We start from the raw sequence: 18413 nt of genomic DNA on the forward strand, positions 1-18413 counted from the left end.
GAGCAATTTTCCATTGTTAAATAGTGGTAGAATGAGCTTACAGTACTGATTTGTTCCACCTTGCAACACAGGACTGTTACTGTATAAACAGCGGTCATTCACTAGAAGTGTTGCGTGCTCTTTGGTTTCCATGATCTATTTACATGGTACATAAACACCTCTCAATGGCCCTATTCACATCTTCTCATAGGGGATAATTACTGAAGCATTTGGGAGCCACATTAGATGAACACAGAAAGGGCTGTATTAGGGTCTTGGTGATTGCGTGTTAAGATTAATGTCTCTTTAATTTGTGTCTTGAAGTCTCTCCTGTTTCTGTTTGCGTCTATTTCCGCTAGACTGGCAAACTCCCGCTCCAGAGTATCATCAGAGGAGGCAGCTCTGAGTCCAGTAGAGGAGGACCTGATGTCACTCAGCAGTGATGACTCAGACTGAGCCGTTCCTTTATTTCTCTCCTGTCAGACTGTCCAGTACACATCCAATTCTCATGGCACTTCAACTACCAAGTACTGTGTATCCTTTAAGTGCCCTCTGGACTGCAGAGGCGCCCAACACCAAAACTTAATTTACAATATACTGTGCTTCATTTCCAAAAAGAAAACAACTAAAACAATACAGTTTAGAAAGCAGCAATAAATTATATTCTTCAATGGTTTATATGCCCTCAGATTCCCAAAACATAAATAATATTAGAAGCAATTTGGAGTGTTGTTTTTTTTTTTTTTTTGCGTTCAGCTTTATGATATCAAGATAGTGTGTTTGAGCCTTTCAGAGCATGTGGCTTGATACAAAAATTTAGATAGTATTTCCATATGAAAATGTTTTAGCAGAACTGAAAAAAGTGCTGTTTATGCCTACTTGTTTTCACATGGCCTTTCCAAAGTCTTTGCTAAAACAGTAAAGAAACCATGTTTATCTGGAGGTCCAGATGTATTGCTCACATACACAAAGCAGTGTAGCTGGGGTGACACAAATGACAGAAGGGAAAATTTATGCTTTTTGACATGTGGACTCATTATAACGCATACCTTGAAGTTCACCTGTACCTCAAACATGTTTTTGAGCAAACTTTTTTTTTTTACTTTCATCTAATGCACTCTTTTCTTGTAAAAGCTTAAAATGGTACCCTTGGATGGTACCTACTATCCTGCACAGGGTTTTCAGCACAGTGATGTAATGTAATTTAGTGTAATCATTTTGATGTCTTCTCTTTTTTTTTTAATACCGTTTGGGTTGAGGCAACCTCATGGTTTAATACAAAATGCAAAGCTCTTTTCTCTCTCAGTCTGCTGTTCAGTGACATACTTACTGAGTAAAAATGTAAACAAACATACAAACAAACAAACAAAAACCACACTCACAAGGAATTGTCAAAATGGGCCTATCTGTCAAGAAGTGTGAACATTCCCTTCAAACCTACAGCTGCTAAAACTCAGCTGTTTAAATCCACCTTGTCTGAGGATGGGCAATATTGTTTTGTCAAAACAAACCTGTATTATAGAATCTCAACCAAACAGTCAGGCACATCAGTTCTGTGTCTGATCACTGGAACAGAGGTACTTGATTATCGGACTAAACAGGGTAATCCACACAGCAGTAAAGGCCTGGTCACTGTGGCAAAGACAAGGTCATGCTTTCAAATGTAAACAAAGTCCAGTTCAGGCGTGACGGTCAAAAATCATGTCTGAGAAAACTACCTGTAATTAATAATGTATTATCATCATGTTAACAGCTGTATGGTTCTCTTATGTATATTGTAATGTATTGCATCAGGGTTTCTCAATACTGTAGTAGTTTTGAATCTGTTTTTTTGTTGTCATATTGTATCAGCTTGTGAAGAAAAATTATGTGGGTTTGTATTTCCCCATAAAACACTTCTAGAAGGAGTCATTTTTTAACAGTCTGACAGATACCAAAACATACAACTTAAATGCTTTTGTTCTTCCACAGATTGAGTAAGTACAGTCAATCATGTTTTTTTTTTTTAGATTAATATGGTATCCTTTCTTTCCCCACCAATTGTCTATGTAAGTCATAATGGCAGTTAGGAAATTGTTTTGATTAATCTTGACAGCGATGAACTGAGCTGACATTTCACACTGTCTGGAATTTGACGGAATTCTTGTTCGACCACAATAGCACAAGAGTTTCAATGGCAAATCTTAAAGGTACATTTCACATGCCCTCTGTCAGAAATCACTCCGTTATTCTGTCTCTCCAAAGATCAGACAATACAAACTGTGAATGTCTCCTCCTCATATTCAGAATACATACTCTCTAACTCAGTTATTAGATTACTGTAATTTTTCACAGTCACTCTAAATTCTCATTTGGTGTCGGTGCGCAGTATCCAAAGGAAAAACAGAATGTATCAGAATGTCGTGGAGCCGTATATAATTGCTTTTTTTGTTGGAGGAGCTTGAGTTTACATTTTAGGAGCTTCAGAAACACAGCAAATTTTGATCAAGTTTGACTATTACAGTCTCAGTTTGTTGTTGTTTAGGTTCAAGTATTGGTATTTTGCTGTTCATGTCCTGTGATCTTTGGGATCAATCATGGAAAGTACAGTTTTTGTCCACCACATAACCGTCAGATATCGGTATCTGAAATGAGCATTACAGCCACTTGACTACAGTATGTTGTCAGTGGCTAATGGAGTTTTTAAAGCAATAATTAGGACAGCGGAGTGCAGTGGGCTGATTGTTTAACGTGTTGTTTGAAAAGTGGTATTGGTATTGACCTCTTGGTGTAAGAGGACAGACTCACCCATTAAAAACTAAAGACCCTTGTTATGTGTAGGATTTTATTGTTTATTGTAATAGGAACACTCATTATCCCATTAGTTTTAAAATTTTGTGCACATTTAGATGATGATTCTCTAAATCAAAACTAGCCAACTGAAAACTGATTATGCCACATAATGTGGATATAGAAGACACATAAAATTTGAAAATATTCAGACAAGAATTTAGGGATCTTTGGCGAATTCCACCATTTCTCTCTGATCATTTTTGGCAGTAACACAGTAGATTCTTTGTGTAGCTAATTTGCCAGAGGTCTGACTTCATTTTGTTTAATTATTATAAAATATTGAAATATGGTGCTTACAAATCTATGCAATATTCTGGTTTCTATGAAAAGACATTCTCACGAGAGATCACCACCAGCAAGTTCTGCGGGATTTAAGAAATCAGTTGTTTTAAAGAAATTGTTCAGATTTGTGTTATGTAATAAATTAATTTGTTCTGAACGAGACAGTGATTTTTTACATTGTACATGTTATATTAATATATCTGAGCCATTCATTAAAAAATCTTTAATAAAGTTAGACCCACTGATATATAGTTTGAAACAATTTGAATCATTTTCATTGTATGCTTATTAAAGAGATGATGATAGCTTATGTTTTGCTTGTTCATTTTTTCCTCCTCTTAACTAATATTGAAAAATGAGGAAATGGTGTCTGTCCTCATTCTAAGTCTCTAAAAGGAAAAACAAAAATGGCACCAGATGGTGTTATGTGTTTTCCGTTATGTGCTGTTAAAATAACATTGCATCTTTCACATGACTGCTAAAATGTAGAAAACAGGAACTTTCAGAAATGTGGTGGGTTAGGGGGAGGGGGTGTTTCTATTGTTACTGATCCATGTAAATTCACTGAAGAAACATTGCCCTCTACAGTCACTGTAGCCACTTCCCCTCAAGGGACTCCCTTTAGGTGTTTCCTCTGAAATTTCAGACATTCAAGCACCTGTCTGATCCACCAACAGTTTAACTGAAGGTTAAACATACACATCCCTATAGGGCCCTAAGGGGTCTTGTATCCAAAACTGGGGATATTTTGGGTTGAAATGATCAACATGCATGGGAGCACACCCTTGAGTTTCAATTCATTGCAGTGAAAACATAAATGATAGGTTGTTTACAATGTAAAACAACTTATTGGTTTTAATAAGATGCCTCACTGAAAGATATAGAACTTAACCATGCATTCACTGACACTGTTCAGTGTAATTGCAAGAAAAATTTCTGGTCCTGTCTGGTCCTTTATCAAAAGATTACTTGTCCATTCTCCTTTATTCAGGACAAAGTTGTGAGTGCAAGTAGTTCTGTAAATCAAGTGCATGTGTGGAGGGCCCAGGCTGGTGGGTATGTCACAGACAAAAATCATGCATGTCAAAAAGCATATCCTTCAGCTGATGGTTTCACCACATTTATGATAATGAAATTGTGGAGAACCTTGAAAGTCTAAGGTGCACAAGTTGAATGTAAAACCTAAAAAATATGAATTACTATATAGAATTATTATAATGAATTATACACTGTTATCAGTCTGAGGCGGAGCAAAAATGTCCCTCAAAAGACATTGTTTTAACAAATACATAGCCTTGCTTAGCTTAGTCCCTAGCAATGGTAGTAGTGGCAGTAATTGTGTGGCATTTCATCTTCAGTTTTTACTAATTCTACTTTATATTTAGTCTTCTGTTTTTTAAATATCACACATTTGAATTCTTTTGTAAAACATTAGCCATGGCAGTTTTAAAATGAAGGAGGAGGCTGAATTTTTATAGTAAGTTTACAATTTTATTTATAATATAATACAAGAAAAGTTTGTGCAAGAGCTTATGGAAACGTGGACCTGTACATTATTGACAAATTTTTCTGCAATGCAATGGCAAACCTGCAAAGCACAACACAAGCTACTCGGTTTGGCCATGATTGTGTCCAAAAAAAAAAAAAAAGGATATATCTCAGCAAGATATATATATTTTTTTTATACACAAAGTTTCAGTTTGTATACATTTATTGGTTGTGTACAAGGTTATATACGAATATAAAGTGCAAAAACAAAAACACTTCCAGTGAAGGCATGGCCCTGAAGTGCTGTATTTGAACAAAAAAAAAAAAGAGTATATTTACAGTGTATGCCTGTGAGCGAGTGGGTGCGCGCATGTGTTTGTGTGTGTGTGAGTGTGTGTGTGTCCATATTCTCAATAATCAGTAATGTATGGCAAGGTGTTTAATCTCACACATGCATAAACACACACACACACACACAAATACATTCACACAGTAACTCACACATACACGGTATATGGCCTCTGCTGGTTGGCTGACTCTACAGTACATAACCAAAACCAGCTTGTCAATGAATACAAGTATCAGCGATCTTTGGAATACACTGAGTGTGTGCAATACATTGAGTTATATGAATATAATTCATCTGAACAGCTGAAAACAACATCTAAAATTACCCTTTTTACATTTAAAAATAGACATATTTGTATACTGCTCCAATACTGCTCCAACTACACCCCTCATATAATAGCACCACAGGGTCCCACCTTTCAAGCATAGATATAAGAAAAAGTTACCTGAAAGTAGAACTGAGCTTTTTTTGTTTTTGTTTTTTTTCTATTCCTTTCTTTAACATTGGAAGAATAAGGCATCTTGTCTTTTTTGAAGATAAAGAAAAATATATAAGCACTGTTAGTTTACTAAATTATACATTTTGTTTAATATTTTTTCATATTTGATTTCATGTCTTGTTTTTTTTTCTTTTATTCAAGATTTGTTGGTTTAATGTCTCAGTGAACCTATTGTATAAAAAAGCAAGTATGTTCAGTATCACAGTTAAGTCATCAGTTGCAGAGGAGAGGAGAGGAGTGGTGGTGTCAGTCTTGGACTGTCCAGTTCACGTTTCCAAAATGATCTCCTGCACCCTAAGGCTAATTTGGCTGGGAGCCCTGCAGAGACAGATAGAGAGAGAGAGAAACAGTAGGTAAAAATACATTTTCAAAAAATCATTCAAGTGCTGGCAAGTAAATGTAATCAGATGAATACTTTTAGATTAAGTTATAACTGGACCAGCCTAGTTGTAAAGTACTGCTAATGGGACTTCGTCATGTAGTGGTGTGATATCTGTATTGATAACAGAGGTGCCAAACTAAAACAAAGTGTTATATGTACATACTCTAAATCATTATGAGATACAACAAATCAATACTATTAAAAGTTTATTCAGTGAGATCCTAATGCATCAAACCTGCTCAAATATTTTCTGTTCGCTGTTTACACCTTTATCTCCCTACACTGGAATGTCCAACTACCAAAGTTCCCGTAAGTTTTTTCCCTCTTATGGTAGTAACCTCAGTCAGCACACACTGCCTTTAACACCAGTGAATTTCCCCAATTTCAAGTGTGAGTTTGTGGTGTTATCTAGCAATGCTTGGAAAAGAGCACAATTTACCTGACTCAACTACACAGGTACTTGACTATCATTGACTATGACCAAGCAGCCAGAGGGAGAGTAACTGGCTAACAAAGCTGGCCAAGGTAACACAACAAACTGAACTGACCCGGACTTCCAGCACAGTCTGTAACCACAGCACAGTCATAAACGGTTATAATCGCAGCGTCAGCATTCCCCACATGCCACAAATACTGACCCAGTATTGGTCTCACCACCCCCGCGCACGTTTTTTTTTTTTTTTTAGAAAAAAAAAAATCATGTTTATCTATCAAACTCATCAAGGCGTGATCCATCAAGGGCTTGTGGAGGTTTTAATATGCCCGAAACGCATACATATTCTGACAAGCAATTAACTGAGACTCTATATGTGTAAACATGTTTTTAAGTATAAAGGAATGGGACTTATAAGTCTTAAAGCAGTTTTTGTTGGTTCATCTATCCTATTACAGCATTCATTTTGGTGCCTGCATGTGATCGTAGAAAGCTACAAAGGAAATAACACTAACAGATATTTTAAGTTGATTACACATACTGTATAGTTTCACTTCATGAAGATGCAGACATCCTTTTTACTGTAACATACTAAATCCAATGACAGAACATCAGCTAAGCTACAAATAGTAGCAGGCTCATCATGATATAGCACAAAACACTGACGTCCAGTGTACCATTGGCCAAATAATTCATTTTAGTGTGTGGCTCTAATCCACCAATAATCAAATTAAGTCTGCAAATGAAATGTAACATCTCAGTTATGTCGACAATGAAAATAAGGAAACGCTGTTTTGTTAGTGACATGGCACATTATTCGTCTCACCGAGTTGGTTCTCTTGCGTTTCCAGCAGTCTGGGTTAAGGCGTTTCTGTTCCTCAGCCAGGGCCTTGGCCTCTATGGTGTACATCCTTCTCTCCTCGTTTTTCATCTTCTTCCATTTGTCCCCCAGGATCACACTGATGGCTCTACAGGCACAGGTCAAAGGTCACTGTCAACACTTTTCACAGCCAACAATAAAATGCTGACAAAAATAGCATTTGTTTTGTCACAGCGAGTTACAGCGGCCGAATTGACTGAGAGTCGCTCACTGCCAAAAGTGAACAGCGCGTACTCTTTCACGGTGTGCAGCCTAAGTGTGTGAGGGCCACGGTCTGTGGTATTGCTCAAATATATGAAGAATTTCACACTCTTACCACAGAGAGTGACCGCGGACTTTCCGTAGTCTAAAGACAGACCAGTCCATCCATACTGTGCAACAACTTCAAAATGAGAGTGCAAAGCCAAACATCATCTTTGAAAGTGCGCCTACTAAACGAACATGATCTCCGACTGTTCGTTTGGCAGAGATGGGATTCGCTGATGGAAATACCACTCTAGGAATTCAGTAGCATTAGAGCCTTTAGTGTCCTTTCCAAAGGCAATAATGTGGATGTTGTGCCACCTGCTTTGATCCTCCATGTCACTATGTTTGCTCCCAGGAAATCCAGGCCTCAACATTAGCATGAGGACTAGACACGTATTTCTTCATAGGCTGGATTTTGCTTGGTAGTGTTGACAGTTTCGTTGGAGTGGCACTGAGTTTGATATATAATCGTTTTCAGTTATAGTAAGAGAGATTTTTATTGCTTTTCCATATAAGCCTCAGCAATGGCCTCCATTTCAATGCAGGACTAGTGTTCTTCTTCATCACCCTGTTCTGGAATATGGTAAAGAACAGGGCTGAAGAGCTATGATTTTATTTTTAAAAAGTGCAGCTTTTCATAACTCTCAAAGTGTTTTCTCAACTTCAAAAGCCTTTATTTACATTTGAAACATTGTCTGAGTCTGTTAAGCTCTAGCTCTAAGCCTCAGTCCTCCAGCATTCCTACAAGAGTGCTTCTAACAGTTTATCATATCTGTCAGTGCAGTACAGCATGACTTCACACAGACTATTTCAACACAGCAGCACATTAACTATCTGTGGGGATGCTGTAGGAGGTCCTGTCTTTATGATGCCTGATTCTCAGAAGTAAGGGTCCATCAGCACACTCCTGCCCTTTCCATCCTTGCGTAAATTATGGCTACTGTGACAACCCATGGAGTCTATGTCTGGCCCTTAGTGTATGGTTCTCGGCTTGACGTTCTTACTGTCATTCCACATGCGTATATTCTGAATGGGAATATTGTATGAGGTTTTGCGTGCGCACTAGTGTGGTAAAACCGAAAGGTATTAGTTCAAGTGGCCTAATCACATAATCAGAATGATCAAAACCATTTTGGCCATGTGCATTTCCTTGTGCATTGTCACAATAAAATCCGGTAAACTTGGTAAGCTGTACATAATGCCTAAGTCTGTAATATGATTAATTTACTGTGCTCTAAATTTATTTATAATATCCTAATGCTTCAGTTTTCAATAAGCACAGCAGAATAGAGTCTTATAACTGACTTACAGAAAAGGGTTGTAGTGTCTTTGACAGTTCAGCCTGCTCTAGGGACTAATACATAGAATGACAGTCTACATGACTGTCTTTTCTTTGATTATTGGTGGATAATCTGGGATAAACCTAATGTAATGCGGCTTTCAGGTAGAGCTCCATTTATGGGTCCATCTCACCCCAAAAGCCTGAGAATCTTATAGGTCTGAATTGAGCACTGGCCCCTTTTTCTGGTTAAGTGAAAAATACCATAGAGCCTGAATTTCAACATTCTGCAATTGAGAATACAAACCAGAGAACTCATACCTAAAGTTATGTACCATCAGTCAACACACAGCTGGTTCTTGACAGCAACTTGTTCTTCCAGAAGAGTATTGTTTTTTGAATCGTTTTAAATTAATATTAAGTTAAACTCAGAATCATGGCCTTTGCATTGGGGCACAGTGTGATTTACCGCTGCACAAACCAGGTGCCCATGCAAGGATTATTAAGAAAATTACAACATGCCTTTTTATGTTACATGAAAACAATAAATTTTCTTGGTAATCATTAAATTTATAATCTTTTTAGAGCTTATAGGAAAGTTTATAGGAAAATTGGTTATTCTGACTGTTTTCTTCCAGTTGGATTTCAGACTGAAAAAAAAAACAACAAAAAAACAAAACAAAAAAACAACAAATTTTTAAAGCAGCCAGTTGTCGTTCAGATTTGAGGTAATAACGTCTGCAATGCCTCATAATGACATATTCTACCAGCAGTCAAAAAGCAGCCACAGGACAGTGAAGTCAGTTATAGCTGAAAGATAACCTCCAATTCAGAAACGCATCCTTCTCTCTGAACTTAACTGTTACTAGCCCACCTCAAAAGTTACTTAACTGGTGATTTTTGTTCAGGAAAATTAAAAAATGTCCTGTTGCAATGTTGGCATGCTGCTAATGCACAGCTGTGTGATTGTATGTATGTGTATGTGTGTTTATGTATATAAACACACATGCCGCAATGCCCTTTTTGGCAATCTGTAAACCCTAATGATAACTAATATTTAATATAATCACTGAGCATCTGCCTTGTTTAACTGTCTAAGGACCATAAAGTACAATATGTAACATCAAAGCTGTGCCACACCTGTTATCCTTGCCAGGGTACATTTGTGTGTACTCCACCCGGTATTTCTTGGCAAAGAGCATGAAAGCATTCATTGGCCGCTTGCACTTTGTGGGTGTAGCGCCGCTGCTGCTTCCAGCAGCGTGGCCGCGATGTGACTTCCTGCTGGGTGAGGTACCAGAGGCCTCCAGTTTATCGCAGTCAGGGCTGATGGCACCTCCACTAGACTGGGAGGCTCTTCGCTGGCGTGCCATGCTGCTCAACACATACACAGCTGAGGAGTCCAGAGGTGTGAAGTCGTAACTGAGGAGATAAATATTAAGCACAAGATGAGTTGGATATTAAACATCAGCACCAATGTACCAGTTGGACATTAAACATCAGCACAAATGCACCTATAAGTGCGACGGTTTTGGTTTTTTACAAGCTTTGTCTTGTAAATGTTCTCTGAACCCTTTGAAAAAGGTGAAAAGTATGTGTTGTATGTCACTGAACCCATCAGTCCTGTGACATTCAATTGCTTTTTGCTACATATACACACTGAAGTCAAAACTCAGCATCCATGTGTGTATTCACTGACTTTATATTATGATCCCAGTAGTACCCTTTAAAGATTGTCTGTTACCTATCATAAGACACACTTGGTAACAACACTGCATTTGAAAAATATAACGTGCAGTTGTAGGATAAGTGAGAATCTGATGTTATAACAAAAGGACTGAAACAAAGACCAAAGGGCATGAAATTTCTGTTTAACATTTTTCCCTAAACAAGATTATTTTCATCTGAGATTCATGGGTCCCATAATCCCAACCAGACCACGCTTGCTGTCTATGGCCACGAGTCCATAGAAACGCTGCCGGCCGTGTTTACTGGGCGGGTCAATCGACCAAGGTCCATCTCCCCCTCTGGTTCAGCCTGATATTAAGAGCCAGGCACATACGTGAGTGACTGGCTTCCTACTGGTGACTGGTGAAGAGGTATTTGCTAACCTCAGACACCTCGGTGAGGTGGATTTAAAGTTACCGATAACTGGGAATTGCAAATTGGGAGAATAGAGTGGAAAAGTAGTAAAAAGAGACCTATAGTGTCCTTCACACATCTTTTTTTTCTTTTTTTTGCCAAAATGTTTTACAACTGTAGGACTGACATAGTAAAACAGAAAGGAAAAAAACACAGTTGGGGTCTTCAAAAAACCACCCCTGATGGTGTGTGAGATAACAGTTACAAAGACACTGTGAGATGTCCTACGAAGATAGGAACATGAACACAACATTGAAACCCTCACTTACAATAATAATCCTGATTACTCCATTCTTAGCAACTACTCTGAGTATTTTTAAGGAAGGCTGGTATTAAATAATTACACAGCATTTTAAATGGACTCCAGTCTTGAACTTATAGCCCTTAGTCCCCATCCTCCAATCACACCTGCATAATTCAAGCATTCTTCTGGATATGTCTGTGCATGTTTCTGCAATGGCTTCAACTTCAAACTTTGCCTGAATACAGTTTTGTATGTGTATAGCAAAACTACTTCAGATACAGCATTGGGATCTTTCATGTACTGAATAATTTCCCTTTCCCTATCTATAACACCATAACTGTGAAGATGTGATAATTGCCATTTTTATCCAAACTTCCTAATAACTAAGTATCAAGTTATCATAACTGTCTATGTTCAGAGCCCTTTATCTGGTTTCTTGATCTGACTTTTGTTGCTTTGTGGACCAGTGTTCAGTATCTTTTGTAAGCATTGCTTTTACTGAAATGAAATGGAGCTGCTGAATTGAATAACTAAAGAATGGAGGCAGTGTATCACAGACAAAGTGGAGTGGCATCTCATGGCCATTAGGAGTGTTTTACTCTGTGATACAGGCTTGGGAATCAAGGAAATCAAAGCTGAATTAATATGTAAAGGGTGTAGGGTATTTAGTCCTTTTAATTACTTTGAAGTTATTCTTTTAAATCAAAGATTAAAATGATAAAATGAATGTCACCATCATAATGTAAGTGGGTGGCTTTCTAGGCTTTGTAGGTCACACAGGGAAGCTTCAGATTAATGACTGGATTATAATGTTTCTCTCAACACAGTAATATTAACTTCTGTGCAGTTCAATGAGTCTTCAAAAAACCCCATAATTTAGTTAAGAAAGAGCTGCACGTTGACCAAAACATCTTGGTTTACAACCAGCAATGACAAAACAGAACAAGTGTTAGTGGGTTCATTAAATGTGATAACGTTCTAATTACCGAAACATTAACATCCATAACACTACAGACATTTCAGTTCATTTGACTGTCTCCCCAGACATGTGCTTAAACACAGAGCACATGAAGAGCAAAAGCCCAGGGGAGACAAGCTACTGAAAAACAGAACAAAACAAAACAATTAAAAACAAAAACAACAAAAAAAACCCTCCACACACTTAAACATACACATAAAAAATAATCTTTACCTCCTGAAGGTGTCAAAAACGACTGAGTCATCACAGTTGATGGCATCATGGTGTCCTGGAGGTAGACACAGGTCTCCGATTTGCATCTCATAGCATGGGATACCATGCTGCACCACAGTAAGGCTCGGATAGAAAGAAGACCATCCTTCAAGAGAGGGACAGACACATACAGAAACACACACACACACACACACACACACACACAGATTTCAGTTTTCAGTGAATATTAATTAAAGAGAAAAATATGCATGTGGGCATTTTCTGGCTCACTCATAGTTTATCAAAATCCTGAATAGCATTTGCAGTTCTTTCACTTTTTAAATGATTATTGGGCACATTCCATAAAATACATGTAGACTACAATACATGTTGGTTGGTTTACCTTTGTTTTTCACATAAAATGGATGGTCTAAGCAGCACTCAGCTGTGAGAAGACCATCCTCTGGGGAGCCGGGGTCAAAGGTCAACTTGAGGACGGATTGGCCGTAGGATACTGTTTCTTCTAAAGCCACTAGCTTCAGCCCCTCTGAGCCATAGTTCTGTGAAGCAAGAATCAGTCAATGGTGGTATTCAAAAATGTTTGAATGGAGGGCGTGATTTTGAACTTGTTTAAATAACTAAACAAAACTATCTCAATATATTGACCTTGCTTGCAATTCCAAATTCATATTGTGCAGACTGAGAGATATCAAATGTGACTAATCTGTTGTGGACAGCTGTTGTTAGCAAGTCACCATGAGTCAATCAGGGTCTTTCAAACCTGACCAACACTGATATGTAGGTTAACTGAAACAGCTGAATAATTTTTTCTAAACTAAACATCTTTTAGCGAACATCCTTTAGCAATGCTGCTTTACATTGTTTGAGTGAGTGCATATGACATTGTAAGAAGGCTGTATGAGCTTACACTAGGTCACACTAAAGGCATATGAATTCATGAGAATGTTTTACAGGACTTGACACCTTAAGGGAACTGGACTGTGTTCTCCCCTCATCATCAGACTCATCATCTGACTCTACCAAGTCCTCCACATCCTGCCACTCCACATTAGGTCCTTTGTGGAAACGCAAACGAGTACCTGAGGGAGCCAACAAGGACGTGCATGTCAGTTTTATCCAGTCAGAGCTGTGTGATCACACACTATACATGAACAAACAACTGTGCACTCAAACAACCTGTAAAAAGTACTGTTTGATTATTGGACTATTACTGTATGGAGAGAATGAAACTGGACTGAGCAGAATCAGACTGAAAAAGCTCACTTATACAGACTCCTCTGATACTTCTGTTTTTTTAAGGTTCCTAAAATTACAAAGACTGGTCTTCCTTATTTCTAACACTGGCAGAGTATACTTCAGAGTGTAGAAATAGCTGATGTAACATCATATATGTTTAGAATTCATGGGTCATTTGGCTCAAACCTATTACATGGACTCATTTCAGCATGCCAACACAGACCTGGATGGGATTTTGGAAGTGCCCTATGCATATACAGATAATGATCCAGAATTTCTGTTGAAAGACCTGTTCTCATACGTTTAAGCTTCATTATTGTATAAATTTGCCTTAAAAAAAACTGTCTGGAACCAGAGACAGAATTTCAAAGAAGATTTGCTCGATGCAGACCTATTCTAAAGAGAAACTGAAAGTAAAAGCACATCTGAACCTTTGATCTTTATTCCTCAGCAATGTGCACGATCCAGTGACTGCGAAATTCTTTTTCATTATTTGATGTTATTAGTTTTTGTTCTTGTGTTCAGCAATAGCATGTGACTGTCCTTTTTAGGTAAGTGAATGAGAGTGTTCCAGTGGACAGAACTCTTTGCTTTAATTTTTCATTTGTGATATATAAGGTAACTCTAATAGTGGTATAAGACTTTGTGTGTTATGAATAAGTCCCTTACCTTTCAAAAAGCAATGCCAAACTGTAGAAGGCCAGGAGTGGGACCACCCTCTGTCATCGTCATCTGACAGTGAAGACATGCAGAAAATACCTGACTCTGACTCGCTGCTCGTCTGGGAAAGAAAGGAAACAACAAACACACGTTTAACACGTTAAACAAAATCAACAATGTTAATACCGCATATTCATCAATACTGTTCCATCATTCTGAGAGTGAATCAAACAGTGAACTGGTTGACAGTCCAAGATAAGGGTGTCCCCTTTCTTAAAGGGGACAGCAAAGGATTGCATGATTGATGAGCAGGCTGAGAGATGTTAAGCCACTGATCGTACTCTGAGGCGCTGACACTCCCTCATGTGGCTGCGGGCAGGGGTGGGGGCACTGCTGGAGGGACCGCTGGAGGCCTGGGGAGGCCGGGCATAGGAATGTAAACTGTTACTTGTGGCAAAAATCGGAACAGGAGAAGATCTAAAGAGACAGAAAACCGGGGAAGTGCATTAGCCATAAGGTAATGAGGAATGTACTTATACTTACCAATAATACAACACCTTTAATTACTTTCAGACAACTGCAAATATTAAGAGACTTAGAAAAAAAAGTTGTACTGAAATTGAATAATCTCTGAATATCATCAATTTTAAGATGTACCTTTGTAAATTTCTTACTGTACACAGCAGTTGTAAAACGTGAATATGGTCCTAACCTGTTATGGGGGGCATTCTGCAATAGGGGGCTCTGAGGGCTGGTGGCAATGTTTGCCAGCTCTGTAAGCCAGTTAGTATGAGGGGAGGTACTGACAGCTCCAGGGCTCCAGCCTTCCCCTGGACCCTCCTGATGGGAGACCCCTGGAGTAACCTGAAACACGGCTGTGGTACTCTGGTCTTCCTGCACTTCCTGCAGCTCTGGCAGATCATCTAAAGACAAGGCAGAGATGGTAAAGAGAAGGCGAAAATGGACATACACGTTTCCTTAGTGTATGGAAAGTTAATAAAGAAGTCGAACTAGGAAAAATAATAGACAGAGGACTTAATTATGAGTAAATGGAAGTCTTTTAAATCTTTCCATTTTAGCATCTTTTTGATTATCACAGGTGTTTTCTTGTTTTATTAGATTAGATTAGGTTTACCATATTCCATGTGGCCCTCACTAGAGGGACATCCTGGTGAAGAGGGCAGATTCTCGTAGCACTTGAGCAAGTCAAAAGTTTCATCCATGCTTCTTGTGCTTTTCACCTGGGGTTCCTGGACTGACTTGGGCACCGACTGGGTTTTCACTTCCCAAACCATATTATGTCAGGTCATCTGTACTGACAACAAAAGCACAACAAACACTTAGACCAATCACTGTCATAATTCATATGTGTGTGTGTATATATATATATATATATATATATATATATCAATGCAATCGATTAACTTTCCAGTCATTGTTATGCCTGGGCTGAATCCCAGTAACAATAATAAATTTAGCTGTGAGCTGCAGTTCCAAGAGCCAAGCACTCTTTGGCACAAAGACATGGAATAATTGGGGGAAAAAAATGTATGAAGGAAAAAAAACATGGAATCAGGCCAAACCCCAAAGTGAATATGTTATTTTGATGAATCTGAGAAAGCTGAACATATACTTTAATCATGTAATAGCAGCGATGAGGCTGTCATGTTTTTATCATATCAAGTTGTGTTTTAAAGATGTGATTTGTAATAAAAAGAGACTACAAAGCATCATACAATTAAAAACAAGATGAGATTTTATACTGCCCCCTACTGTTTATTCTTTACAATCACTGGGCCATTGTGTGCAGACGGAATTCTGAACCTTAAAATGTCACTGAAAATCCCTGTGGGATTCCAGTCCATCATATGACCTTTATACTGGTTTTGGGGTACAGTTACAATTACTGCCCTATGTAAGTTAGCAAAAGTTTTCTAATGAGGCAGCTGAGATATCCCTCGAGATTTTGATGAATTTTACTGTTGTTTTTTTTTGCATTTTATTTATTTATTTATGCATTTGTTTACAAAAATCTTCAATGCTGTGGTGCTAACCAAATGGCAAATTTGGACAACATGGGCTTGAACATATCTGGACTGAGTCAATGAACATTCCTGAAATTAGTACTAGAACAAATGTGTACTTTATGGTCACCCAGCACACAACTGTTTTCTGCCATGACAGCTAATCTGTAGGAGATAACTAGTCTCCTTTGCCCAACTGAAGCTGTTGATCAGAGCTGCATTAGGTGGTATGCATAATATCAGTGAGCAGTCTTAATGTAGACTATGTGTTTTTGTGGTTTAGCAAAGAAAGAAAGAAAGAAAGAAAGAAAGGAAGGAAGGAAGAAAGGGGGAAAAGAAAAGAAAAGAAAAGAAAAGAAAAGAAAAGAAAAGAAAAGAAAAGAAAAGCAGCGCCACCAAGGGGCCACCTAGGGTCATTTTGGCTGAGGAAAATGTTGTTCTGTAAGTGTACCCGTTTTCATAAAGGGTGGGAGCTATGGGCCAAAAAGATCAATCCCTGCAGCAGAGAAGAAGACGGCTAACAAAAACAAAAGTGCGACGACGTACCTTGTAAATATAGAGTATTCATGAATGAAAGCTTAACGATTGTACCCAGCACATTAAGACGATAGTAATTCGTCATGTTTCATTGATTTGAACAAATAAAAACGAAAGATTAAATACTCAATATTCGCATGCTTTACTGATGGCTCACATAATCAACATTTTGATCCAAGCTAGTCCTTGCTTGGAAAAAAAGGCTCAAAACATTATTCGACGGATTGAGTCAAAGAAGAAAGTAACTCTCGAACAACAACGCCATCTGTCAAACATTGTGCAATCCTGTCAAGAACGCCTGATCTCAAATGACTTTGATAAGCAATCGAAACTACATTAAAATACAAGGATTATATTCCTTTTGAGACATTCGAAATGTCCAATTAACAATTGCATTTCGTAAGACAACATGTCAGCAAATAACATTCTTTGTTTGCGTACTTTCCGTAGAGAGCTATCATGTGACCCCTTGCATGCAAGTCTTGTTTATAAACTTTGAGGACTCCACGCATGCGCTCCAGTGCTCATTCATTCATAACTGCGTAATAAGAAATGGTAAATAACGCTGTTGAATTGAATAAAAATAGCAGTTAACAGAATCATAAATAACATTTTTCCAACTTCTGTGATCGGACATTTAAGACCAATGTATTTGCAGTGTTACGCTATGAACTGTTGTAGCCACAAAGATCGTAAACAGCCGAGTCAAAGTGTTCACATATCAAAGCTGGAACAGAGGAACAAATACAATTATATACTGCGCTGCGCAGACTTAAATCCGAGATCGAATGTCGACAGAGTTCATTCAAAACATGTTGGCGATAGTGACTTGAAATTTACACGTTCATCGATCAATTACACAAAACCTTTCTTTCCTCGAAAACTAAATTAAAACAAGTTATTGTTCGTGACAATAGGCTTAAAACACTGTCATGAAATTATTTGGTATGTCGAGACGAAAATTCGCCTGACAGCTCACTGTCGAGCTTGAGATAAGTGTCCAACTGTAAAATCTATTGTTGTGCGCTGGTAGCCTATTGACATAAAGAGAAAACTAATGTAGAGACGAGTCGCCAACTTGTAAACAGAAGAATGACAACATTTTGCAAATAAACTTGCCACTATGCGCGTTAAAATGAATGAGACGACATTTTAAAGTTTCATCAAAATATGACGTTAGTTTGGTTAAACAGACAGCTGAGTAGGGTTTACTGTTCGTCTCCTTAACTAGCAACTTCATCAAAACAACACACGTCACAATGAAAAAAATCGATCTAATTCTCTAGTACAAGTTGTCATTTGCAAACGATCGAATGAATGACAGTCTGTCTGCCAACTAAAGTTAGATTAATGGAACAACAGCTTGCTCATTACGTATTTCGCTGAACATCATCAATCTTTCATTTCTTTTGTGGTCTGTCGTTAACTTTCTTACTTACCAAACCTGTCGCCATTACCGAGTATCTCTGGCACTGTAAAGGGGGCAGAATTGTTTTTTTAGATGTGCTTTCCCATTGGTGAACACGAATGTCAACAGAAATGCTCTTTTATATGATTGGTTAATCTGCCAGACGCTATAGAAGGCATGGTTTCGGGTTGTTATGAAAAGCTTCATTGGTTAACCGTGTACGCCCGTTATCTCTAGTGTAAACCCCATTGGCTGAAGCCGTGACTTTTGGTCTGTACTGTCGTTTGCCAAGCAAGTGTTCCACAACACTTGTTAATTGAA

At 38.1% G+C, this 18413-nt stretch overlaps 2 protein-coding genes across 4 annotated transcripts in view; one reads left to right on the top strand and one right to left on the bottom strand.

Moving 5' to 3' along the window:
* si:dkey-71h2.2 (low density lipoprotein receptor adapter protein 1) overlaps positions 1-3398 on the top strand; it is a 28026-nt gene extending 24628 nt beyond the window's left edge. For 2 of the 3 annotated variants that reach the window (XM_030771878.1, XM_030771877.1), the window contains one exon: positions 339-3398. In XM_030771878.1, coding sequence (XP_030627738.1) covers positions 339-385 — 47 coding nt within the window. In that variant the 3' untranslated portion in view covers positions 386-3398. The remainder of the gene's footprint in view (positions 1-338) is intronic. The other variant, XM_030771879.1, reaches the window with a different exon arrangement.
* A 1164-nt stretch (positions 3399-4562) lies between these two features.
* Positions 4563-18152, bottom strand: hbp1 (HMG-box transcription factor 1). The gene is made up of 11 exons (XM_030771427.1): positions 18124-18152; positions 15259-15433; positions 14836-15046; positions 14465-14600; positions 14133-14244; positions 13191-13306; positions 12610-12766; positions 12228-12372; positions 9790-10071; positions 7071-7212; positions 4563-5747 (listed from the first exon to the last, which is right to left on the bottom strand). Exons 2-11 carry the CDS (start codon positions 15416-15418, stop codon positions 5730-5732), a joined length of 1479 nt encoding a protein of 492 aa, XP_030627287.1. The 5' UTR covers positions 15419-15433; positions 18124-18152; the 3' UTR covers positions 4563-5729.
* Positions 18153-18413: the final 261 nt, after the last annotated feature.

Source organism: Chanos chanos, chromosome 4 (genome assembly GCF_902362185.1).
Source record: "Chanos chanos chromosome 4, fChaCha1.1, whole genome shotgun sequence".
Classification (NCBI taxonomy): Eukaryota; Metazoa; Chordata; class Actinopteri; order Gonorynchiformes; family Chanidae; genus Chanos; species Chanos chanos.